The 24,952-nt window shown below is 39.5% G+C and overlaps 1 protein-coding gene and 1 non-coding gene across 30 annotated transcripts in view; one reads left to right on the top strand and one right to left on the bottom strand.

Annotated features, from left to right (window-relative positions):
- TRIP12 (thyroid hormone receptor interactor 12) overlaps positions 1 to 24,952 on the bottom strand; it is a 166,102-nt gene that overhangs the window by 105,944 nt on the left and 35,206 nt on the right. For all 29 annotated transcript variants that reach the window (XM_058437454.1, XM_058437439.1, XM_032754018.2 and 26 more), the window contains exon 2: positions 1,206 to 1,352. In XM_058437454.1, the coding sequence (XP_058293437.1) occupies positions 1,206 to 1,303 (98 nt within the window). In that variant the 5' untranslated portion in view covers positions 1,304 to 1,352. The remainder of the gene's footprint in view (positions 1 to 1,205; positions 1,353 to 24,952) is intronic.
- LOC116809845 (U6 spliceosomal RNA) lies at positions 16,865 to 16,969 on the top strand. Its single transcript, XR_004370022.1, has one exon. It is a non-coding gene; the product is annotated as a U6 spliceosomal RNA (small nuclear RNA).

The raw sequence follows: 24,952 nt of genomic DNA, 5'->3' as shown, positions 1-24,952 counted from the left end.
ATGGGATTTCACTGTGCTAGCCAGGATGGTCTCGATCTCCTGACCTCATGATCCGCCCACCTCGGCCTCCCAAAGTGCTGGGATTACAGGCGTGAGCCAGCGCGCCCGGCCTAAAAAATTTTTAAATACTTTACTAGATAATATGCATTCATGGTTATGGCCGCAAACTGCTGTATGAGATAATCCTATTAGAATTCAGAGGCTGAGCACAGTGACTCACACCTATAACACCAGCACTTTGGGAGGCCAAGGCGGGTTAATCGCTTGAGGTCAGGAGTTTGAGACCAGCCTGGCCACCGTGGCGAAATCTCGTCTCTATGTCTCAAAAAACATTAGCTGGGTGTGGTGGCGCACACCTGTAATCCCAGCTACTTGGGGGGCTGAGGTGGAAGGATTTTTAAGCCTCAGAAGCAGAGGGTGCAGTGACCTGAAATAGTGCCACTGCACTCCAGCCTGGGTAACAGAGTGATGAGACTCTCAAAAACAAAAAAACTTAACCATTATCTATTACAAGCTAAACATAATCAATGTTAGTCCCAAAATTAGAGAACTAGGCCTTGCAAGAAGAGTTCCGAGTATTTTTACATGAAGTGACAGTCCTTGGCTAAATCTGACTTGGAGTATTACATTCAAGAAAACGCATCTGATCTGATTCTTCACACTACTTCATATGTAACTACTCCAACTAAAAACGAAACACCAGACCACTAAAAACATAAGACAACTTGTTCACTAACAAAGTCCGAGTGCCTCACTACCCTGTTAATATCTATGTTGTCAAAAGGCACGATGAGGGCAAAAGCTCAAAAGCTGAGTATCAAAACTCAAGTTCTTAAAACAAATGAGCCTTCTTTTCAATAAAGTATCATTAAGTCAACACATAAGGAAAAAGACCACGAATGGTGAAAGATGTGTTGTAACATACGCTTAACGAAGTGAAGGGCAAACAAAACATGACACACCATATGCTAAATGAGGTGTCTGATCATGTCAGTGGCTATGAACTACTTCTTTGAGTCTAGCATATCTGGGGAAAAATTTAGGAACTGCTTTGGATTCCAGTTTGCTTTTAAGTACTTGGCTCACAAATCAGGAAAAATTACCCATATGCAATGAACCATTCAAGTTTTGGACCTCACAAGGAGGCTTAAAAATATTTTTTCTTTTATTCCCAATTCCTTTTCAAATTACCATGAAATACATACCTTCCTCCTATTGAGTCGTCTTGTGGTTGGGCCCCGGCAGTGTTCCTCTGTGAACGTCGCAGTGACCCCCCTGGATTGTTATTAGGCCGGTTGGACATTGGCACCTCTCTCTTGAAGGGACATACCCTTTCTAGACACTACCATTCACTAAAAGAAAAAAAAATAAACAAAATTTATCAGATGTACAAAATACAATATGGAAAAGAAATGAGGGGAACTTACAGTGACGTGGAAATTTTCTGCAAACTATCTGATTTTACAGCCTTCACCCATGCTGCAATGTCTCACTGAACTGTGAAGTCTGACTGATCAATGTGTTAACAAAATGTCAGGGGTATAACATATTCAAGCCATGTGGTCCACGACTCAGTATATAAAATTAACTTAGATTTCACGGAATAGCCAGAAAATTCTCAATTCAAAGAAAACAGAGCACAGGTAGAAATATGTCTTCGTTTCCACATTCTAGTATTGTGCAGAAACAGGCACTACACCTAAAGTCAAAAGACGATGGCTCAAGTCTTGTGACAGAATAGGTGTTAAAGAAGTTTGCCTTTGTACAAATCACAGCCTCTAAGCCTAGGATTCCTTAGACACAGAATTAACAATGTATGTCATGTCTTCTTCACAGTATTGTTGTGAATAACAAATGAAAAAATAAATACAAACAAAATTGTGGCCGGGTGGAGTGGCTCACACCTGTAATCCCAGCATTTTGGGAGGCTGAGGTGGGTGGATCATCTGAGGTCAGGAGTTCGACACCAGCCTGGTCAATATGGTGAAACCCCGTCTCTACTAAAAATACAAAAATTTGCCAGGTGTGGTGGCACACACTTGTAAACCCAGCAACTCGGGAGGCTGAGGCAGGAGAATCGCTCGAACCCGGGAGGCAGGGGTTGCAGTGAGCCCAGATCATGCCACTGGATTCCAGCCTGGGCAACAGAGTGAGACTCCACCTCAAAACAAAACAATACAAACAAAATTGTAAAACTGTAGTATCTTAATGAAAAGATGAGGAGAAAACAGCTCAAATAGAGTAAATTGAGCAATGGTCCCAGATATTCTGGATTTTCAACAGCAGCTCTGCTGGCCGTGACCTTGGACAAAATAATCTCTACATTTAATTTACTCTTCTTTAAAACCAGTACGTTACCTACATCAACAGAGTTGTCAGCAACAAGAAATTGTGAAAGTATTTTTATAAGTTTAACAATTTAGCTCAAAACAGTTCTTAACCAAATTGAACTTTCTATAAGAAATGATTGTGCAGATAAAATATCGACACTCAGAAAACTAGTTTGATAAAACGAGCCAACATTACAATCATAGAATTACGTGTATAAATAAAATCTTGCACTATTTTTTTGTAAGCCTGCAGTCAAATTTGAAGTGGAGTTCTTTCGTTACTTCTATTTACTGGGAAAGAGAATGAACATATGACATTATAGAAACTGGTGCCAAAGAGAATGCAAATTAATCATAATTAAATCTATTACTGTACTGGATTTTGTTTTAGAGATTCCTTATACTGAAATAAGAAAGTAGGTTTTCTTTTGGGTTATATTGTTGATACAATTCAGTAGAAAAAGACTGTTTCTATCACATATGTCCAAATTAATATAATAAACTTTAATTAGAAAGTTCAAATTACTAATTTAAGGATAGTCAGTTTTAGAAAGAAAAAATAAATACAATTAAACATTAAAAGAGAGGCAGGCAAAGAGAGAAGAAGAGGTTAAACTTACACGTACTGATATGGAAAGATATGAAACGCTCATTTGTGTGCATGTATACAAAGAAGACTTGTATATAAATTTCTGTATACTGTCCTCATGTTAAAAATTCATGGAAAGATGCATGAAACATACTTCGTTAATAATGACTGCCCTTGAGAAAGGACTGGGGGATCCAGAGTTTAGAATGAAAGAAATCATTTTTGTTGTCATTGAGACTGATTGTTTGTCAATTTATAAGGAATTAAACAGGCTGCTCTAGCATAACAGCTTTAAGCACCGAGCTCTCGAGTCAAACTGTCTCTGCCCAAGTTCAGTTCTGGACTCTAACACTAACAAGTTGTATATAATCTTGCATATATGAGTGTGTGCATACATACTTCCTTATGCTTCAATCTATCAAATGAAGATAAAGAACTCACATGGTAGTTGTGAAGATCAAATGATAAATCCATGTAAACTACTCAATACTGTGCCAATCATATAGCAAGTGCTCAGTACATGTTAAGTATTATTATTACTATAAACATTTATTCAAAAGAATAAAAATACTTGTGGTAAAATAAAATCTAATATATTGGGAGAGGCTTCACCATAAAAATCACTGTCTATATGAGTCTTAATTTTTGGCAAAATACTTTCAAAAGTGAAATGTTTTTAATTAAGGGAAAACATCTCAATCACCTGGGAAGCTTTGACAAAATATGGAATGCCTGTCCCTAACCTCAGATCCTCATTCTTTGGGCACAAAAGTTGGAGATATAGTTTAAAAGAGCTTTCTTGGGTATACTGCAATACACCAAGAATTTCAGCACATTAAAGAATAAAAGGCCAGTCTTTTTCAAAATTCATCTTAGAAATTTCTCTACTTCAATCATCTCAATGCCATTTCACCTGGACCCAAACAGCAAGGACAGATACAAGAGAATCGGATGAAACTGCTGCTCTCACTTTAAAAGGCAAAGAATAGTATTATAAACAAGGTTAGTAGTTGTCACCTGCCCACCTTCTGCTATTAAACGCCTACTGTATGTCATGGAGTGTTAAGTCATTCAAATGAAACTAAGTCACGCTAGTTATTTTGACCTAGAGTCACCTAGGTAACCTTAACAATGCTCCCCAACATCTTCAATGCTGGTCAACCAGCACCATTATCAGCCAACAGCCTATTTGTGGATAATTCTTGAGATATAAGAGGAAGAATAGCAAGTAAGAACAAAGCTGTTTATCAAATTACTACCTGCTGTTAAAGCATAAATTCATCTTTTTAAAAAGAGGCCAGGCTCTGGCCGGGTGCGGTGGCTCACGCTTGTAATCCCAGCACTTTGGGAGGCCGAGGCGGGCGGATCACGAGGTCAGGAGATCGAGACCACAGTGAAACCCCGTCTCTACTAAAAATACAAAAAATTAGCCGGGCGTGGTGGCGGGCGCCTGTAGTCCCAGCTCCTCGGAGAGGCTGAGGCAGGAGAATGGCGTGAACCTGGGTGGCGGAGCTTGCAGTGAGCCGAGACTGCGCCACTGCACTCCAGCCTGGGCGACAGAGCGAGACTCCGTCTCAAAAAAAAAAAAAAAAAAAAAAGAGGCCAGGCTCTGTAAAACATTGGAACTTTAATTTCCTGAAAGTAAATAAAAGATTAACATATGATGGATACAGGATCTCTCCCTCTGCCAGGTATCAATAAAACCATAGGGCTGGAAGGGACCCTCAGAGATGATCAAGTTCAACCCCTTACACCTTGCAGACAAATCCAAATGAAGAAAGTTTCAAGTAATCTGTTGAAGAACCAGTCTTCTGAATCCTGGTACTGAGCAGTTCTACACCCTTCATAGGTATCACCACCTCAACTTCAAAAAAAGTTTAATGCCTCTTTGGCTTCAGCTAAAAACCCAGAGGCCAAAAGTTTTCTCTACGCAATGAATTCCAGAATGTTTTCCTTATAGAATATTCTGTACTGACTTGACCAATTACTTATGTTTACCATATGCTATTACTTTTTAAAACACAAGTGGGAATTACACTATTATACTGCTAAAAGTTATGTTTTCATAGCCGGTAGTGAATACGAACTCGAAGATTCCATCTTAACAGGTTAACTCCTAGTGTGAAACTGGAATTATAAACCCAATTTAATATCCCTATCAAATCCTGAAATATACTAGTCTTTTCTAACCATGGCCATACCTTCATTTCTGTAAAACTAATCAAGATTTTTCACATAAAACCTTTGATATGCAGTCCTAAGGCACTGAAATAAAATAGAGAACATGTACGACTTTAACAGGAAAAACAAAAAGGCTAATGGATGTCTTCAAGGTTGAAAACAAATTCACGACAACTCTGATCACAGAGTGTACAACCAACTTATTCACTGTTTAAGTTAAACGACTTTTCCATTTTATGTGAAAAAGTATTTAACTCTACATGCAAATACCACATAGAAAAAAAAAAATAAAAACAACCGGCTGGGCACAGTGGCTCATGTGAGGTCATGAGTTCGAGACCAGCCTGGTGAAACCCCATCTGTACTAAAAACATGGTGAAACCCCATCTGTACTAAAAACATGGTGAAACCCCATCTGTACTAAAAACACAAAAATTAGCCAGGTGTGGTAGCGCACACCTGTAATCCCAGATACTTGGGAGGCTGAGGCAGAAGAATCGCTTGAACTCGGGAGGCAGAGGTTGCAGTAAGCCAAGATTGCACCACTGCACTCCAGCCCAGCTAATAGTGAGTCCATTTCAAAAAAAAAAACAAAAAAAAAAAAACAAAAACCCAAAAACTTGTCTGTTGTTTTATATTTACATTTAAAAATTCATTCCTAAAATATGTATCAAGAATAGTCCTTCAGGGAAAACTTAAACTAAAAACATTTTGCAATTTTTCCTTTTTTTTTGAGACAGAGCCTTGCTCTGTTGCTCTGGCTGGAGTGCAGTGGCATGATCTCGGCTCACTGCAACCTCCGCCTCCTGGGCTCAAGCGATTCTCCTGCCTTGGCCTCCAGAGTAGCTGGGATTATAGGCGCCTGCCACCACACCTGGCTAATTTTTGTATTTTTAGTAGAGACGGGGGTTTCATCTTGTTGGCCAGGCTGGTCTTGAACTCATGACCTTAAGTGATCTGCCCACCTCGGCCTCCCAAAGTGCTGGGATTACAGGTGTGGGCCACTGCCTGCGCCTGGCCGGAAATTAATTTTTCTTCTAAATTCTTAATATCATACACACACAAAGAAAGGCTAAAAAAAACCCCAAAACATTTTTTAAAAATTCAATCCTTCCTCTGGTACAGAACTTTTAGAACACCGAAAGAAATCAACTGCAAAAAAATAAAGCCAGGCACGATGGTGGATGCCTGTAGTCTCTGCTGCTGGGAGGCTAAGGCAAAAGAATCACTTGATCCCATTAGTCTGAGGCCAGCCCAGGCAACACAGGTATAGAAACCTTGTCTCTGTAAGAAACTTAAAAATTAGCCAGGCAGGACGGTGCACACCTGTGGTCCCAGAAACTCACAAGGATTACTTAAGCCTGGGAGGACAAGGTTGTGGCAGGCCGTGATAACACTACTGCACTCCAGTCTGGGTAACACAGGGAGACCCTGTCTCAAAAAAAACAAACAAAAAATACAGCCACACATTGCACTAGTGACATTCTGTTCGACAATTGACCAGAAATACAACGATGGTGCCATAAGATTATATAATAACACATATTTACTGTGATTTTTCTATGTTTGGATACGTTTAGACACACAAATATTTACCATTTTGTTACAACTACCTACAGTATTTGCTAGAGGAACAGGTATGTTACAAACATGTATGCTACAAACATGTTGCTATGTTTGCAGCAGGTTTGCAGTGTAGGAGCAACAGGCTATACCAGATAGCCTAGGTGTATAGTAGGCTATACTATCTAGGTTTGTGTAAGTACATTCTACAATGTTCACACAAGGACAAAACTGCCTAACAATAAATTTCTCAGAACGTACGCCTATCTTTAAGCAAAGCGATGTCTGCATAGTAAGTTTTTAGAAGTAAATCTCATTTGTCCAGTATGTACCCCCTAATTTCTTATGGATTTATTTAGATTTGATCCTCCAAAAAGGCTTGGTTTAGCTTCAGATCATTAACTTGGAGGTAAATTACAGTAATAAACACAATTTGCAAGGTACTTTATTCATTTTGTAAAATTTAAATGTGACAAGGAGTCATGAAAACCACTGCACATTAGTCCTATTTTACAAATAAAGAAACTGAAATGTTACAAAATTAGTACCCTGCATGAAACAAGTAATGGCATCCAGACCTGCAGACTGCAAGCAAGAACTGACATCTGGAGCTCCCGTTCTGAACTACACACACCAGATAAAGAAGGAAATGACTAGGTCCCAGAACCAAGTGTGGTAAGGGGCAGTATATATTAAACCACTACAATAAAACAAAATAGAAATCACCCTCGTGTATAACTGAAGTCATTCTTGCCTACCTAAAAACAGCAAGGACTTCAAATAAGCCTATCTTTAAAGTGGGAATGAATAATCTTTAAGCTTCCCCAAAAGCACTGAGAGGTGCTGAGATTGAGAGGTGCTGAGAAACAATGACGAGACAATCCCTCCTCACAAGGAGCTTACTGCTCTGTATCTCCCACCTAGGCTCATATTCTGCCTCTGCTGCTTGGTAAGACCTACAGGTACTTACCTTCATCTCAGTTTGTTTCTCCATTTAATTAGAGACAGTATTATACTTTGGGATTTAAGTATTAGAAAACTGCATATAGGGCTCTCAGAGCCTTACCTGAACATGATAGCTGCCATTTAATGAGTGCTTATTAAGTACAATCTTAAAGAAAAACGGGGGAAATCATCAGGTCCATCATGTGCCAGAAAGGAACTGAAGAGGAAAAAGAACAAAAACTTTCTACAAAACCACTGGGACAGTTTATTATTTTACTTTGATTTAGGAAGGTGGTAATACAAAATCAGCAGTTTTGTATGGTATATTCATGAGTCAAATGTCAAACTCTTACATAGCCATATGTCAAACCTGAAATAGCTGTATCTGATATAGAACAGCACAATGCAGAGTTTATTAGTTCACGTTTGAATTAAGGGCAACAGAAATTTACTGCCTTTTTCTCCAGTTAATCAGAAAAGTTCTATAGAGAAATTAGGAGAGTAAGGGCCACTGAGTGCAAGAGAAAGGGCTACGTTAGGGTCTGTTAGGCACTGAATGCAACTTATGGGCATCAAAACCATTTGAATGTGATAATAAGATATTATACAACATGTAAAAATAGCATTTTTTTTTCATTTGAGGCGGGATCTCACTGGACACCCAGGCTGGAGTGCAATGGCGCAATCTTGGCTCACTCCAACCTCCGCCTCCCAGGTTCAACCGATTCTCCTGCCTCACCTCAGCCTCCCGGGTAGCTGGGACTACAGTCGTGCAACACCATGCATGGCTAATTTTTGTATTTTTAGTAGAGATAGGGTTTCACCACATTGGCCAGGCTGGTCTCAAACTCCTGACCTCAAGTGATCCACCCTCCTTGGCCTCCCAAAGTGCTGGGATTACAGGCATGAGCCACTGTGCCCAGCCAAACTAGTATTTTCAAATTGTATTTTTATAACACTAGAAAACAATATTTAATGGAAAAAATACAAGATTTAAGTTGAATAGTAAAGTAGGGGTTATGTTTATTCTGTGCTTAGCATGTACCAGGCAATGTGCTTTTTTTTTTTTTTTTTTTTTTTTTGAGACGGAGTCTTTTTCTGTCCCCCAGGCTGGAGTGCAGTGGCGCGATCTCGGCTCACCGCAACCTCCACCTCCTGGGTTCACGCCATTCTCCTGCCTCAGCCTCCCGAGTAGCTGGGAATACAGGCGCCCACCAACACGACCGGCTAATTTTTTGTGTTTTTAGTAGAGACGGGGTTTCACCGTGTTAGCCAGGATGGTCTCGATCTCCTGACCTCGTGATCCGCCCGCCTCAGCCTCCCAAAGTGCTGGGATTACAGGCTTGAGCCACCGCGCCCGGCTACAATGTGCTTTAAATCATTTAATTTTCACACCAACTTTACAAAACTGGTAGTGAAAATAACCTTAAAAGGAAACTGTGACACACAGTAAGTTAAAATAACCCTAAGGCTACAAAGCTAATAGGGGACAAGGCCAGCACTCAAATACAAGTTTGACTGAGCAAACAAGGAAAAATAATTATATATTTACCTTAAAAAAAATCAAAATACTAGAAAGCCATGACATCCCAAGCTTAAAGGATTATGGGGGATAGAAAGAAAACTCTGATCCTTTGCCATTTGGTAAATCAGCTTAGATGGCCAATCATTAAGTGAATAATTATAAAATATGCTAAATTGATTTGAGAAGCAAGATCAAATGTACTACTTTAAACAAAGAAGAAAATGGTGGCTAACTTTGCCTTCACAGGTTGAGGATGACCGCTCACTTCTGCTGATGTTCCTTGAAATGCCAGAGCAGTGAGGAAAGATATGGAGGTATGAGAGAATAAATTATAATGGAGGGATATGGAGTGGTTCCTTGAGCCCGAAAATAAGCCTAAACTCTATCATGAAGGGCCAGAAACAAAAAGTTTTACATTTAAGACCTACAGATAAGGAGGCAGATCAAATAGAAAGCTACCAAATAGATCTAAGGATAGATGAGGATCTGTCAACAACGGAAGAAGGCAAAATGAAGACGGGGTCAAGAAACATTTTGATGACAGGATCTACACAGTGAGAAAGAATAGTCTAAGACTGTGGTTCTCAGACTTCAGACAAATACAAACCCTAAAATGACTCAAATTTCTTACACTGGTGACAAAGGTTAAGAAAAGTTATCTAAAACATATAAAGAAGATAACTGCACATCCTTTCAATGCCCTAGGAAATGCTACGTCAGAGGCTTACCTATGAATTATTTAATTTTCTCCAAGAGCATATTTTAATTTTGCTATTATATTTATTATTAATTAGGGGTTCAGACATTAAAGTTACATGTTAACCTGTAGATTTAAGTCTGGAGAAACACAGTTTATGTACAGAAGAAAAGACAACCCCAAAGATTGCAGTTTGTTGCCTGTAGGTTATCAGTAATCTCATTCTAAAATTCTTTATTAAATTGCCTATAAATACCCAGTTCCCCAAATGCTCTTTAAACTAGCTTTTACCACAACAGCTTCCTGTCCTCATTAACTAGTCAAACAGTATCTTTGCTGTTTACATTCTATAGTTCTAAAAGTCATGCTTTTAACTTTAGAAAATTATACAAAATAATTGTAGCAGCATTATCAAATGATACACATGAGCAGAAAAATTACATTTAGTGTTAATCATATAAAACCTGACTCATCATGTAGGTATCTAGGTAAAGAGTTTCAATAAGCAAATGGAAGTAAAGATTGAGAATTATGTAGGCAACTGGATATGCAGATGGGAGAAATTACATTGACATGCAGGAGGTAGGAGAAACCAAGGTAATCAATAAGACTCTATTTTCTCTATGAAAAACAGACAGCATAAAGAGAGGAACACGCCCAGGATGAAATATTGGGAAATGCTAAAATCTAAGGAAAACATAAAAAAAAAAAAAAAAAAAAAATCCAGTCAAGGAAAATCAAGAACTTACCACAAGCATTGGGAAAATAAATCAGGATAATGGTGTTGGCAGACACCAAGAGGAAGATAGATAGGCAGAGTTAAAAAAAACTCAACAATGTCCATCAGATTTAGAAAATGGTGAGAGCAGCCTAGGCAACATGGCAAAACCTCATCTCTACACAAAATACAAAAATTAGCGAAGGCATGGTAGCGCGCTTGTAGTCCCAACTGCTCAGGAGGCTGAGGTGGGAGGACTACTTGAGCCCAGGAGGCGGAGGTTGCAGCGAGCCAAGATTGCGCCACTGCTCTCCAGCCTGAGGGACACAGCGAGACTCTGCCTCCAAAAAAAAAAAAAAGAAAAGAAAATGGTGAGAGCTATTTCTAGAAATGGTAGGGAAGGAGAAGGTATATGGTAAGATAATAAATAACAACTCTCTTCTGGAAGTGCTAGACTTTATAAAGAGAAGAGACAATAGCCAGGAGGGAAGGGAAGGCAGAGAGGCAAAGGCTGTGTTTGCATGGATATATGTAATTTCCCTGTTTGTCGTTTTTAAAAAAATAAATTTTGAGCATATGTATTTAGGTAAAGAAAAGAATTACTGAAAGAAAGGGTTGGGAATAAAGGACAGTCTACTAACAGGATCCCACACGGGGAAAATAATTAAGAGCATAAGCTTTGGATCAGAAGAGCACATCAATCTCTGAAGCATGAGAAGATGACAACTCCAAATAAGGAAGTACGTGCCTAACTTGTTGAATCTGTGATTAACAGGTATGAGAAAAGCAAAGAAAGGAGGTAACCCTTCCCAAGGAGGTCCAAAACAGACCAAAAGTCTTATTTTGTAGAACACTGTAAGATGATCAATTATCCTGAATAGCTATTGCTAAGCTATTTCTAAAATACAGAGCCATTCGTTCTCTAATATAAATCCTGTCTTAGTTCACATGGCTTATATAATCCTTTAGAATACTAACTGCATTTATGTAATAGAGGATATTCTTCAGGTCTCAAAAGCACATAGACAGCAACTTTTAGTCCACCAAAAATGGTGCACAGACCCAATTTTAACAGGTCTACAATCCTGCTGGCTACCATCACTAGCCAGTGAATGGGGATAGTAAGTCAGCTTATCAATAGCCTTTTCAGTTACTTCCTCTTAAGGGTATCAGACTAGATAGTCTCTAAAATCAGATTCAGTTTCAAATTTTTTAAGACTCCAACCTAATGTTTATTTCAGTTTTTCTTCAATGGGGTACTTTAAAAGTTCTTCCTTATAAAGATATAATAATACCATTTATTAGGGACTCATTAGGTGATTATGAAAAATGAGGAGCTGCTGAGGGAGCAGAGAGAGAATGATTTGTAAATGCTTCTCTCCCTTAAGCGACAGATAGAAACCTCCTGGCTAAGAATCAAAGTTATTCACAGTACAATACAAGGTATCCTGTAGATTACAGCAAGGTGCTCCCTATGGACAAAAACAATTTTATATTTGGTAAATGACCTTTCCAGCATTCAGATACACATAATAAGGCAATATTTTCAAAAATATTCTCTTCAGTATATATTCTTGTCACTATTGTGAACTCCACCATAATAATGACATCACAGAGGTTAACTCTTTTTTTTTTTTTTTTTTTTTTTTTTGAGATGGAGTCTTGTTCTGTCGCCTAGGCTGGAGTGCAATGGTGCAGTCTAGGCTCACTGCAACCTCTGCCTCCCAGGTTCAAGTGATTCTCCTGCCTCAGCCTCCTCAGTAGCTGGGACTACAGGTACACACCACCACACCCGGCTAATTTTTGTATTTTTAGTAGAGATGGGGCTTTACCATGTTGGCCAGGCTGGTCTCAAACTCCTGACCTCAGGTGATCCGCCTGGCTCGGCCTCCCAAAGTGCTAGGATTAAAGGCTTGAGCCACCACACCCAGCCTACAGAGGTTAACTCTTTAACATAGTTCAGATTAGGATGTCTATTCCTGACTTGCAATAAAAAATATTTCAACATTGTGATAATCATGGATTTGTGTTATAATCTTTTCCAAACAAGTATGTAGCCTGTCATCAATGGAGCTACAACCTGGGGAACTGTCAGAAACAAAAATTAAGATTATAGTTAAGGTATGGGGAAAGGAAGCATTAAAATGTAACTCAAAGTCGGGGAGAAAATACAGACTATAACACCTGGTGAATAATAGTGTCAAATTTTTGTTTAAGATCATGCATTTCAGAGTAATTATATCTAAATTCATTTAGAATGTCTCGAATATTTTTCAAAAGTTAAAAAAAAATTTTTAAATGCCATACTCTACAGACTAATGCCCCACATTTCTACATTTAGCATTTTTACCAAAAATAAGCAGATGCCAAAGACTGCCTCTATATTGAGCCAGAATATGTACAAAACAGGAGCCAAGAAAAAATTCAGAGCTGTATTTCCCAAACATAAATTTCTGTAATACAGATTCCTGGACCCTATCAGAATGGGGGTATGGGAAAATCAAACCATTCTTAAAATCAGAATAATAGGCTGGGCGCAATGTCTCATGCCTGTAATTCCAGCACTATGGGAGGCCAAGGCACAAGAAGGTGGCTTGAGCCCAGGAGTTCAAGACCAGTCTGGGCAATATAAGGAGACCCCATCTCTACAAAATATTTAAAAATTAGCTGGGGCTGGGCGCAGTGGCTGACACCTGTAATGCCAGCACTTTCAGAAGCTGAAGCGGTAGGATCACTTGATCTCAGGAGTTTGAGACCAGCCTAGGCAACATGGTGAAACCCCCTCTCAACCAAAAAAAAAAAAAAAAAAAATTAGCCCGGCGTGGTGGTGCACATCTGTGGCCCCAGCTACTCAGCAAGATGAGGTGGGAGGACTGCTTGAGCCTGGGAAGTGAAGGCTGCAGTAAGCTGAGATCATGCCACTGTACTCTAACCTGGGCAACAGAGTGAAACCCTGTCTCAAAAACAAAAAATAAAATTAAAATAGCCGGGTGTGGTGACATGCACATGTAGGCCCAGCTACTCTGGAGGCTAAGGTGGTGAGGTGGGAGGACTGCTTGAGCCCAGGAAGTCAAGGCTGCAGCAAGCCATGATTGTGCCACTGTGCTCCAACCTGGGTGACAGAGAGAGACCCTGCGTCAAAACAAAACAAAACAAAAACACCAAAAGAAATTCAAAAGGAAAAAAAGTTAAATAACAATTTATTTTTCTAGTATCAGCTAGGTTTGACAACTGTGACACAGATTTGCACTATTGTTTTGGTATCATTACGTATCATCTTCTATTCCTTTGTAATTTTTACATGATTTTCCCACCTCCCACAATTAAAAACTGCCACTGATATCCTTAGAAACTTCTAGGAAACTAACCTAAAGAAATACTTGCACAAGTAAGCAAGGATGTAATCACGATGCTCACTGCAGTATGTCACTGTGGAAAAATGGAGATGATCCGAATGTTCTCGGCAAAAGAATAGTTAATAAGTATACTGTATCAATACTATGGCATATTTAGAGGTCCTCAAAAGCAAAGGGGTAAATCTGTATATACTGCACTGACATTCATGGACAGAACATTGTTAATTGCTTCAGCAAATATTTGAAGGCCTATTTGACAGGTGTCAATACTGTTTGCTACAATGGAGCTTACACCCAATTGGAAAGAGAAAATAAACAAACTATATGCACATTGTGGTAAGTCCCATGAAAAGTGAAATAGGAGAAGAATAGGAAGCAGTAGAGGATAATGGGAAGGAGGAAGGAAAAAGCTACTTTGGGTTGAATCATCAGGTAACAGCTCTCTGAAGAGACATTTTAAGCTGAGACTCAAAGCATAAGAAAGAAACAGGGGGAAGGAAAGGTATATCTATTTGTTTATATATGTGTAGGAAAAAAGTGTGGAAAAATATACCTAAACGTCAACAGTGGAGGAGAGAGAGAAGTAATAAAAAGTACCTACGTCTTGAGTCTGTCCAAACCCTGGTTCTACCATTTTAAGTCATGTTATCTTGGAAAAATTTCATAACTAAGCCTGAGTTTTCTCATCTGTCAAAGAAATCATTATGCCTTTCAGAGGTAAAGACATTGTCACTCACCCATTTGAGAATAATGTGACTAAATACAAAAAAAATTAGGTCAGGCACGGTGGCTCACACTTGTAATCCCAGCACTTTGGGAAGCCAAAGTGGGCAAACTGCTTGAGCCGAGTTTGAGACCAGCCTGGGCAGCATGGCGAAATCCCTTCTCCACAAAAAATACAAAAATTAGCCGGGCATGGTAGTGCACATCTCTAGTCCCAGCGACTTTCGGGGCTGAGGTGGGAGGATCGCTTGAGCCCAGGAGATGGAGACTGCAGTGGGCTGAGATTGCACCACTGCACTCCAGCCTAGGTGAGAGAGTGAGACCCTGCCTCAAAAAAAAAATTAAAGGCCATATTCATATTCAAATCAATAAGACTACAGCTACCACTCGTCTTCAAATGGGCATAAACATAAATTGAACAACATTTGTAAAACAGGCTAGTTATACAAATTGAATTATCTTCCTGAACTTTCCATTTTGATTCTTCTTTTACTTCTCACTACCTTTCCCCTGCATGCAGATTATAAAATTTCTCAAAATACAAAAAAGTTGAAAATTGCTCAATACCTGTAAGTCCCATTTAGCTTCTACAATGAAAAGTTTTACACATGCTTTATTACATATGTATCCATATCCTCATTTATGTACCCCTGTGTCTGCCATCTATCCATCCTATTTTTTGATGTATTTCAAAGTAAGCTGCAGGCATCATTATACTTTGTGTATCATAAAACAGTTTTCAAATTTTGCTTCATGTTTTCAGTTAAATATTCAACAACGAAATGCCCAAGTGTTAAGTGTAAAATTCAACGAGTTGTGACAAACACACACACCTGTGTAACCCAACTCCTTACCAGGATATACAGTCTATCACCCAAGAAACTTTCCTCACACTCCTCCCCAATCAGTCCCTGCACTTCACCTCTCAACTCTGCAACTACTGTTCTAATTTTTTTTTACCATTGTCTTGCCTATTCTAGAATTTTATGTAAGTCGAAACATATAATATGTACTCTTTTGTGTAAGGCTTGACTCAGCATAATAATATGCTCAGATTCATCTATGTTGCTGAGTTTTATCAATATTTTTACTTTCTTATTGCTGAATATTCTACTGTATGAATACGAACATTTTGATTACCCATTTTTCTGTTGATGGACTAAGTTTTGCCCGTTAAGTTTAAAGCTGCTAGATTTTTCTACAAGTCTTTCCATGGATATATGCTTTCATCTCTTTTGAGCAGAATTAACTAAGAGTAGAATCACTAGATCATCATAAGAAAGATTAGATTAACTTCTTTTTTTTTTTTTTTTTTTTTTTGGTAGAGAGTCTCACTCTGTTACCCAGGCTGGAGTACAGTGGTGCAATCACAGTTCACTGCAACCTTTAATTTCTGGGCTCAAGCAATCCTCCTGCTTCAGCCTTCTGAGTAGCTGTGAGTATAGGTGTGTGCCACCATGCCTGGCTTTTCTTGTGGGAAGATGGAGGTGAGTAGAGACAGGATCTTGCTATGTTACCCAGGCTGGTCCCAAACTCCTGGACTCAAGCAATCTGCCCACCTCAGCCTCTCGAAGTATTAGGATTATAGGAGTGAGCCCCTCACCCGGCCTATAATTAACTTTTAAAGGAACCTCCAGATCTTTTTTCCAAAGCAACTGTACTATTTTACAGACTTACTAACAAGTATAGAAGTCCCAGTTGCTCCATATCCTCACCAACAGTTGGTGTTGCCAGTCTTTTAAATTTTGGTTATTCTAGGCCAGGTGTGGTGGCTCGTGCCTGTAATCCCGGCACTTTGGGAGGCCAAGGCGGGCAGATCACTTGAGGTCAGGAGTTCGAGACCAGCCTGGCCAACATAGTGAAACCCCATCTCTACTAAAAATACAAAAAGTGGCCAGATTGGTGATGCATAACCATAATCCCAGCTAATCGGGAGGCTGAGGCAAGAGAAGCACTTGAACCCGAGGGGTGGAGGCTGCAGTGAGCTGAGATGGCACCACTGCACACTCTAGCCTGGGTGACAGAGTGAGACTCCGGCTCAAAAAAAAAAATTTTTTTTTTTCGTTATTCTGCTGGGTGTGTAGTAGTATCTTATTATTGTTCTAATATATATTTCCCTAATAACTAATGACGCTGATTATTTGTGTTTGAAGCTAACCGCCCCCCTGACGACTTTCCAAACCCAAAATACTCAAGAATCTAATCTTATTTCAAGCTTTTTAAAAAAAGTCTTTATCGTGATCATTTTGGCAGCACATACACTAAAAATGGAACTATACGGAGAATTGCATGGCCCCTGTGTAAGGATGACACAATTTAATATTGTTTTTAAAGGCCTTTATCAACTCTCAACTCATGAAATAAGGGAAAAAAAACTATGGGATACACTTTCATGATGAAGATGACCAGAAATATTCCTGAACCCCATCCCAAACCGACTGCTGGGAAAGTTGCCTTGTTGCTAAAAAAGCAAGCAAGACAGAGGAGACATCAGGAGAAGAGAAGGAAGGGGAAAAGAAAATCTATACCTGAGAATTTATACATGCCTAGCCAAGATTTGTAGGCATATTTCGAATCAGGTGAATGATCCAAGGAACTTCAAATCTTACTGATCACTTAACGCAGCGATGCTCAATATTTAGCGTGCCTAAGAATTACCTATGGATCTTGTTAAAATTCACATTCTTGTTAAAATACAGGGATAGAACTTGAGGTGCCATGTTTCCTAAAAAAACTTCTCTGCCAGTCTGAGAACCATACTTTGGGTGGCAAGCTCTTAGTGCATCTAAATACTTGACAAGAGCAAAGTAAACCTTTAGAGAAAGGCACTTTTAGGCCTCGGAAAATGTTACACATAATCTAAGGACAATGAACAGAATATACATAACACTCAAGTAAACAAGGCACCATGAATAAAAACCTGCAAAAAGACACAAAACATTTCAGATAGAATTATCAGATCTTAAAATGCTCACAATGTGTAGACGCATAAACGGCCAACATGAAAAAGATAAATGAAACAGAAAAACTATTAAATGTTACATAGATTTGGAAAACAACCAAACAGAATTTCTAATATGAAAAATAAAATAATAAAGCTCAGACAGGTCTGGCAGCCTATTAGACAAAGACAGCAAAGTGGAAGACAGAAGGAATTATATAAAATATATCACAGAAAGAACAAAAGATTAATAATAAGATATGCAGAGAATAAAGTGAGAAATTCATATATAAGTTTAATAAAAATTCCAGAAGTAGAAGAGTGAAGAAATGTGAGAGACATATCTAAATATTATTGGCTGAGAATTTTCTAGAACCAGTAAATGATATGAATCCACAGATGCAAGGGACCCAACTGAGCTCAAACAGGATAAATAAAAGACATCTAAACCCAGACATGTCATAATTCAAAAACAAAATAAACTAGCCACATGTAGAGGTGTGCAGGAGGATCGCTTGGGCCCAGAATTTTGAGGCTACAGTGACCATGACAGCACCACTTCATACCAGCCTGGGCAACAGAGTGAGACACCATCTCTAAAAAAAAAAAAATAAAATAATAAAATAAAACATTCTACACCAAGTGAAATTATCTCCTATGAATGAAGTTTTGGTCAGATTAAAACAGTGTTTCCACCAGCAGAAAGAAAGTGGCCCAGGAAAAAAAAAAAAGGTGACAAACAGCTAAATGTAAATGAATATTAGCTCTATATTATACTATAGAGTAAGATTCAAAAAAATTTATTCAAATGACAGTATCTTAAAGCCAACAGGAACTTGGTAAATGGAGTTATCATTTTCAGGTCGTTGTATTTTCCACAAAAAGACCTTGTTAAATGTACTGTTTTACTTTGTAAAACAGGCAGGCAGAGACTAGAATCATCTCTCTATTAAAAATAATAAACTCAGCCGGGCGTGGTGGCTCACACCTGTAATCCCAGCACTTTGGAAGGCTGAGGCAGGTGGATCACCTGAGGTCAAGAGCTCGAGACAAGCCTGGCCAACATGGTGAAACCTCATTTCTACTAAAAATATAAAAATTAGCCGGGCATGGTAGGGAGGCTGAGGCAGGAGAATCGCTTGAACCTGGGAGGTGGAGGTTGCAGTGAGCTGAGATGGCGCCACTGCACTCCACCCTGGGTGACAGGGTGAGACTCCGTCTCAAAAATAATAAAATAATAATAATAAACTATTATGAAGGCAACAAATGAGAAAATAAAATGAAGTAAAACTCCATCTCTAGTTAATCAGACTAGGCTTTCAAAATACTCTACAAGAGATAATCTAAGAAACAAGAATACAGAATGAAAGAAGATGAAAAATACCATACAAACACTAGGCAAAGCTGGTGTAGTATCTAAAAAAGACTTTACAATAAGACTCTGTTTTTAAAAGTAACAAAAACTTTTAGGGTGGTAAAAATGACAGTTTATAATACTACAATGGTAGCTGTATGTCATTACAAATTTGATAGAAGATGCAAAAAGAATAAATCCTAATGTAAACTAGGGACTCTGGGTAATAACATGTCAATGTAGGTTCACTGACTGTAACAAATGTACCACTTCGGTGGGGGATGTTAATCACAGGAAAAGGCTATGCATGTTGTGGGGTAGAGGAGTGTACGGGAAATCTCTGTACCTTCAGCTGATTTTTGCTATGTGAGCCTAAAACTACTCTTAAAAAGTCTTTTAAGGCATTAAAAGGCATTACTAGAGATAAAAAGAGTACCTCCATAGTGAAAAAGGGTTTAATCCAGTGACACTGCAATTCTCAATTTATATACACTTCATTTATATACAAGGCCTAATATTACATATTAAAAAACTAAAAAATACCCAAATCCAAAGTGGATTTTAAAACACTTCTCTCAGCAACCAATATAACAAGACAACCAAAAAATAAATAACGGGCCAGTTGCAGTGGCTCACGCCTGTAATCCCAGCACTTCGGGAGGCCACGGCAGGAGGATTATTTGAGGTCAGGAGTTGGAGACCAGTCTGGCCAACATGGTGAAACCTTGTCTCTACTAAAAATACAAAAATTAGCCAGGTGTGGTGGCATGTGCCTGTAATCCCAGTTACACTGGAGGCTGAGGCAGGAGAATCGCTTGAACCAGGAGGCAGAGGCTGCAGTGAGCTGAGATCGTGCCACTGCACTCTAGCCTGGGCGACAGAGACTCCGTCTCTAAATAAATAAAGATAATTATCCATTCAAGTTTTACAAAATCTTCTTGTCTTAAAGTTCTCTATACTTCTGCATAATTACAACTCTGAAGAGCCCCATGGCACTTTGCAAACTTAGACCTTTCGTTAGATGCCTCTACAAGTGGGTACTTACATTAGACAACCATGTTTGCCTCCTCTCTCTCCCCACTACATTCCCACAGACTCCTATGAATGCTGCAACATAATACCTAATACCCTTCCAGATAGTCACAACACCTGCCACAAGTTAACTAGGATTCAAGACTCAACAAACGGCTGGGCGGGGTGGCTCAAGCCTGTAATCCCAGCGCTTTGGGAGGCCGAGCAGGCGGATCACGAGGTCAGGAGATCGAGACCATCCTGGCTAACACGGTGAAACCCCGTCTCTACTAAAAATACAAAAAATTAGCCGGGCGTGTTGGCGGGCGCCTGTAGTCCCAGCTACTCGGGAGGCTGAGGCAGGAGAATGGCGTGAACCCAGGAGGCGGAGCTTGCAGTGAGCCGAGATTGCGCCACTACACTCCAGCCTAGGGGACAGAGCAAGACTCCGTCTCAAAAAAAAAAAAAGACTCAACAAACAACCTATGATGGACCAATGAGAGTCTCCTCCCAAGACTCTTTGGGTACCTAGATTGTAAAACCTAAGTTTGGCATTATAATGGCTGTATTTAATACGGTCAAATTAGAAAGCAGTCTTTAGAGACAAAGAGAGAGACAGCAGACAGAGACAGTAGAGACAACAGGTGATAGTTTCTGAAATACTGGTTTCCCTAAGGCCCAGCTGCCTAATTCCATTCTTAAGGATTTCATTAGACACACACTGACAAGTCAATGTCAAGTAATAGTCTTAGGTAAGCAGGCATTCAATTAATGTTTGAATTTTTTTTAAGTCCCACTTTATTTTTTACACCTCCAAATTGACATTAGTGTAAACTTGACTCAGAGATTTCCCCCATAACAAAGACAAAATTAAGCCACAGCACACGAAGTAACAACAGTGTACAAAGACTTCTGACGTATATCTCTCTCTTTAACCCTAATAACCCCAGAATTATAGCAAGAGAAAGCATTACTCACATTTAACACAAAAAGTAAGACGCAAAGGAAATTCATCTATGCTCAAGCATCTAAGGATTAGAATTAGAACTCCAGTCGCCTGACTCTCAGGCCAATTTACTTATATACTGACCTTTAAAAAGGTAAATTCATATCAAAACTTTCTATTTGTATTATACTATATACAGTAATAAAAAATCAACTTTTTAAGTGATAATACACAGTATAAAAAAAGATTCTTCTCTAAAATTTGTATCAGATAGCATTTTTTTTTTTTAATTTTTTTTTTTAAAGACAGGGTCCCACCGTCCACCAAGGCTGGAGTGCAACAGCACAATCAAAGCTCACTATAACCTCCAGCTTCTGGGCTCAAGTGGTCATCCCACCTCAGCCTCCCCGGTAGCTATTATAAGTGTGCACCATCACATCCACCTAATTTATTTTTATTTTTTGTAGAGACAGAGGTTGGGAGGTGTCTCACTATTGCCCAGGCTGGTCTTAAACTCCTGGCTTCAAACGTTCCTCCAACCTTGGCCTCCCAAAGCATGAGCCACTGTGCTCAGCATTGCTGAATACACTAAAAGTCATCATCAAGAAATAATAAAATGGTATATTTTCTTCTCCCATTCCTTATTGAAGTAAAAGAGAAAAATATTGAGAAACCAGTAAAGCAAGAAAAAGAGGGCTAAACAAAACCACAGCCATCAAATTTTTTTTTTTTAATACACATGAAGATGAGATTTCCAGGCCTGTCTAGCCACCAGATTTCTATATGCAATCACTTTTTCAGCCACAGGGAATAGAAAAATAGTTAAAACTGTAAAAAGAAGAAGAAACAGGAGGTACTGCCACACCTCTGAAGTGTTAGAACAGTTAAGGTTTTCCTCAGGTAGAAAAAAATCAGGAAAACCAGCAAGAATGAGCTAGAATAAACTAGACCAAGATTCTACCCTGTGCTATCAGCTGTGAAAGACATGAGCTAGCCCAAGCCCTCTTTTAAAGACAACTTGAAGTAAGGTGTGCAGATAGCCAGCGGTGATATTGGAGTCTTTGGCAGGATGCATGCAAGATTTAAAAGAATGCTGGGAAGCTCAGACCAAAGGAAGACCAAAGTGGAAACAAGTAACTGGAGTAAAAGGTGACAAACTACTACTTTAAGTACTATTTGAGAAGAGCAACCCGAGCCCTAGGGGTGGCAATACACATTCCAGGAAGGGCTGGTATATAAGAACTCATGAAAATAAGGTATTTCCCCAAGGGAGAAGTGAAATGGTCTAGAATGGGAGGCAAAAAGGGAGTTCTAGCGAGAGACAACTTCAGAAAGGCCTAGGGGCATGAATGAATGAGCAATATATAACTGCTGAGCAATATATAACTGCGGATAGGTTTGAAAGGAAAGCCTGAAAACATGGAAACAACTGAAATGACAAAACAACCCAAAGATACAATTCACACCTATAATCTTCCAAACAAACTGCATACCAAATATATAGAAGGCGCTAATAGGTCTTTTAAAACAAGTTGTTCATATAAAAATAAAGTGTATGGAAGTTCTGTTGTTTTGTTTGTTTTTAACTGACATGGCTTTATTCAAAACACAGTTGCACAAAAAACTTCAAAGTTTTTAAGGAGAGATTCTTGAGAACTTAACACACTATGTACAGACTGTCATACAAAGGAAGCTCTTAAAAGTCCATCACACATCTCATGTTTGCTTTAGTTGAACTTCTACAACTTGGGAATTAAAAAACAAACAGAAACCTGGTAAATTGTTTCGCAAAAAGTAGGGTCACCACTATACTTGAATTTGGTTCTGAAATGAATTTGGCATCTTCCAATAACTGTTTCCTATCTAACCTTCTTGAAGTGACACTATCATAACCAACAAACGTATTTTCTAGTTAACGAGATGTTTAAATTCAAATAATTTAAGTAGAAACAGTAAATTGAAATTGCCAATGGGGTATTTCTTCCTAAAGAAAAATCCAAATAACAGTTTCCATTTGCAGTCCCATACTACAGATGATTAAGATATTTTTAGGTGGTAAGATTTTTAACTAAGAAGACAGCACATCATAACATTAATTCTAAAATTCAACCTAAAAGTTAATAGAATTTGGCCAGGCGCGGTAGCTCACGCCTGTAATCCCAGCAATTGGGAAGCCAACACAGGTGGATCACTTGAGGTCAGGAGCTGGAGATCACCCAGGCCAACATGGTGAAATCCTGTCTCTACTAAAAATACAAAAATCAGGTGGGCGTGGTGATACATACCTGTAGTCCCAGCTGCTCTGGAGGCTGCGGCAGGGGAATCGCTTGAACCTGGGAGGCAGAGAGGTTGCAGTGAGCTGAGATCGCGCCACTGCACTCCAGCCTGGGCGACAGAGCGAGACTCTGTCTTTTAAAAAAAAAAAAAAAAAAGTACTGCCTACTGTAAATAGGTGAATTGTATGGCATGTGAATTATATCTCAATAAAGTTTTTTTTTTTTTTTTTTTTTTTTGAGACAGAGTCTTGCTCTGTCGGCCAGGCTGGAGTGCAGCGGCGCAATCTTGGCACACGGCAACCTCCGTCTCCCGAGCTCAAGCAACTCTACTGCCTCATCCTCACTAGTAGCTGCGATTACAGGTATGTGCCACAACGCCTGGCTAATTTTTGTATTTTTAGTAGAGACAGGGTTTCACTATGTTGGCCAGGCTGGTCTTGAACTCCTGACCTCAGGTAATCCGCCCGCCTCAGCCTTCCAAACTGCTGGGATTACAGGCATGAGCCACTGCACCCGGCTCAATAAAGCTGTTTTTAAAAATTCTATTTTGTTCAGAAAATGCTTTCTACCTTCAAAAGTATTACATAATAAGAAAACTTTGGCCAGGTGCAGTGGCTCACTTTGGCCAGGTGAGGTGGCTTATGCTTGTAATCCCAGCACTTTGGGAGGCTAAGGCGGGTGGATCACCTGAGGTCAGGAGCTCAAGACCAGCCTGGCCAATATGGTGAAACCCCCCCATCTCTACTAAAAACACAAAAATTAGCCGGGTGTGGCGGCACACACTTGTAAACCCAGCAACTTGGGAGGCTGAGGCAGGAGAACTGCTTGAACCTGGGAGGCGGAGGTTGCAGTGAGCCGAGATTGAGCCACTGCACTCCAGCCTGGGTGACAGAATGAGACTGTCTGAAAAGAAAAAAAAAATGAGAACCGAATTTTATTTTTACTGTTACCCTACTTCAGAACGGCTTTTTAGGAACTGGAAGGTAATAAGACAGTCTTTTCCCTCGAGGAACATACACTCTATCAGGGTCGGCAGACAAATAGCAATTATCAGACAGTTCTGTGAGGAAAACTAAGCAGTGGGAAGAGAAGAAGATAATAGAGACTACAGACAGAAGATGGTAGCAGACAGGGTTCCCTATCCAAATTCCAACTACCCCACCTTTCTTCCCTGCAAAAGAATCCGGCTACAACCGCCTTTACCTCCCAGGAAGCAGGCTATTCCCTCGCCCTCAGGGATGAGTCATGATTGGGCTAAAGCCAGTTATTTCTTTCATACTTCAAGATTAGAGGCATGAAATCAATTTAGACCATTGGTTCATAATGAGGATTCTTATACTTGGAATAGAAGAAATAATTTCACTAATCTCTAACTGAAATTAAAGCCAGGCATGGTGGCTCATGCCTGTAATTCTAGCACTCTGGGGGGCCAAGGCAAGTGGATCACTTGAAGTCAGGAGTTCAAGACCAGCCTGGCCAACATAGTGAAACCCCGCCTCTGCTAAAAATACAAAAATTAGCTGGGCATAGTGGTTGTGCCTACAGTCCCAGCTACTTGGGAGGCTGAGGCAGAATCACTTAAGCCCAGGAGGTGGAGGTAGCAGTGAGCCGAGATCGCGCCACTCTACTCCAGTCTGGGCAATGCAGCGACACTTCGTCGTCCCTCCCACCCCAAAAAAAAAAAAAAAAAAATTTAACATTTCTTTCTCATATGACTAGGCAACAAACCACAGCATTATTGGCGATACCTTTAAGTTTGTACCAGGAGAAATCACAGATATTATATCACATTACAAT

This window comes from Hylobates moloch, unplaced genomic scaffold, assembly GCF_009828535.3.
Source record: "Hylobates moloch isolate HMO894 unplaced genomic scaffold, HMol_V3 SCAFFOLD_1, whole genome shotgun sequence".
Taxonomy (NCBI): Eukaryota; Metazoa; Chordata; class Mammalia; order Primates; family Hylobatidae; genus Hylobates; species Hylobates moloch.
The sequence above is the reverse complement of the archived record's forward strand: the minus strand, read 5'-3'. Positions and strand labels throughout refer to the sequence as shown.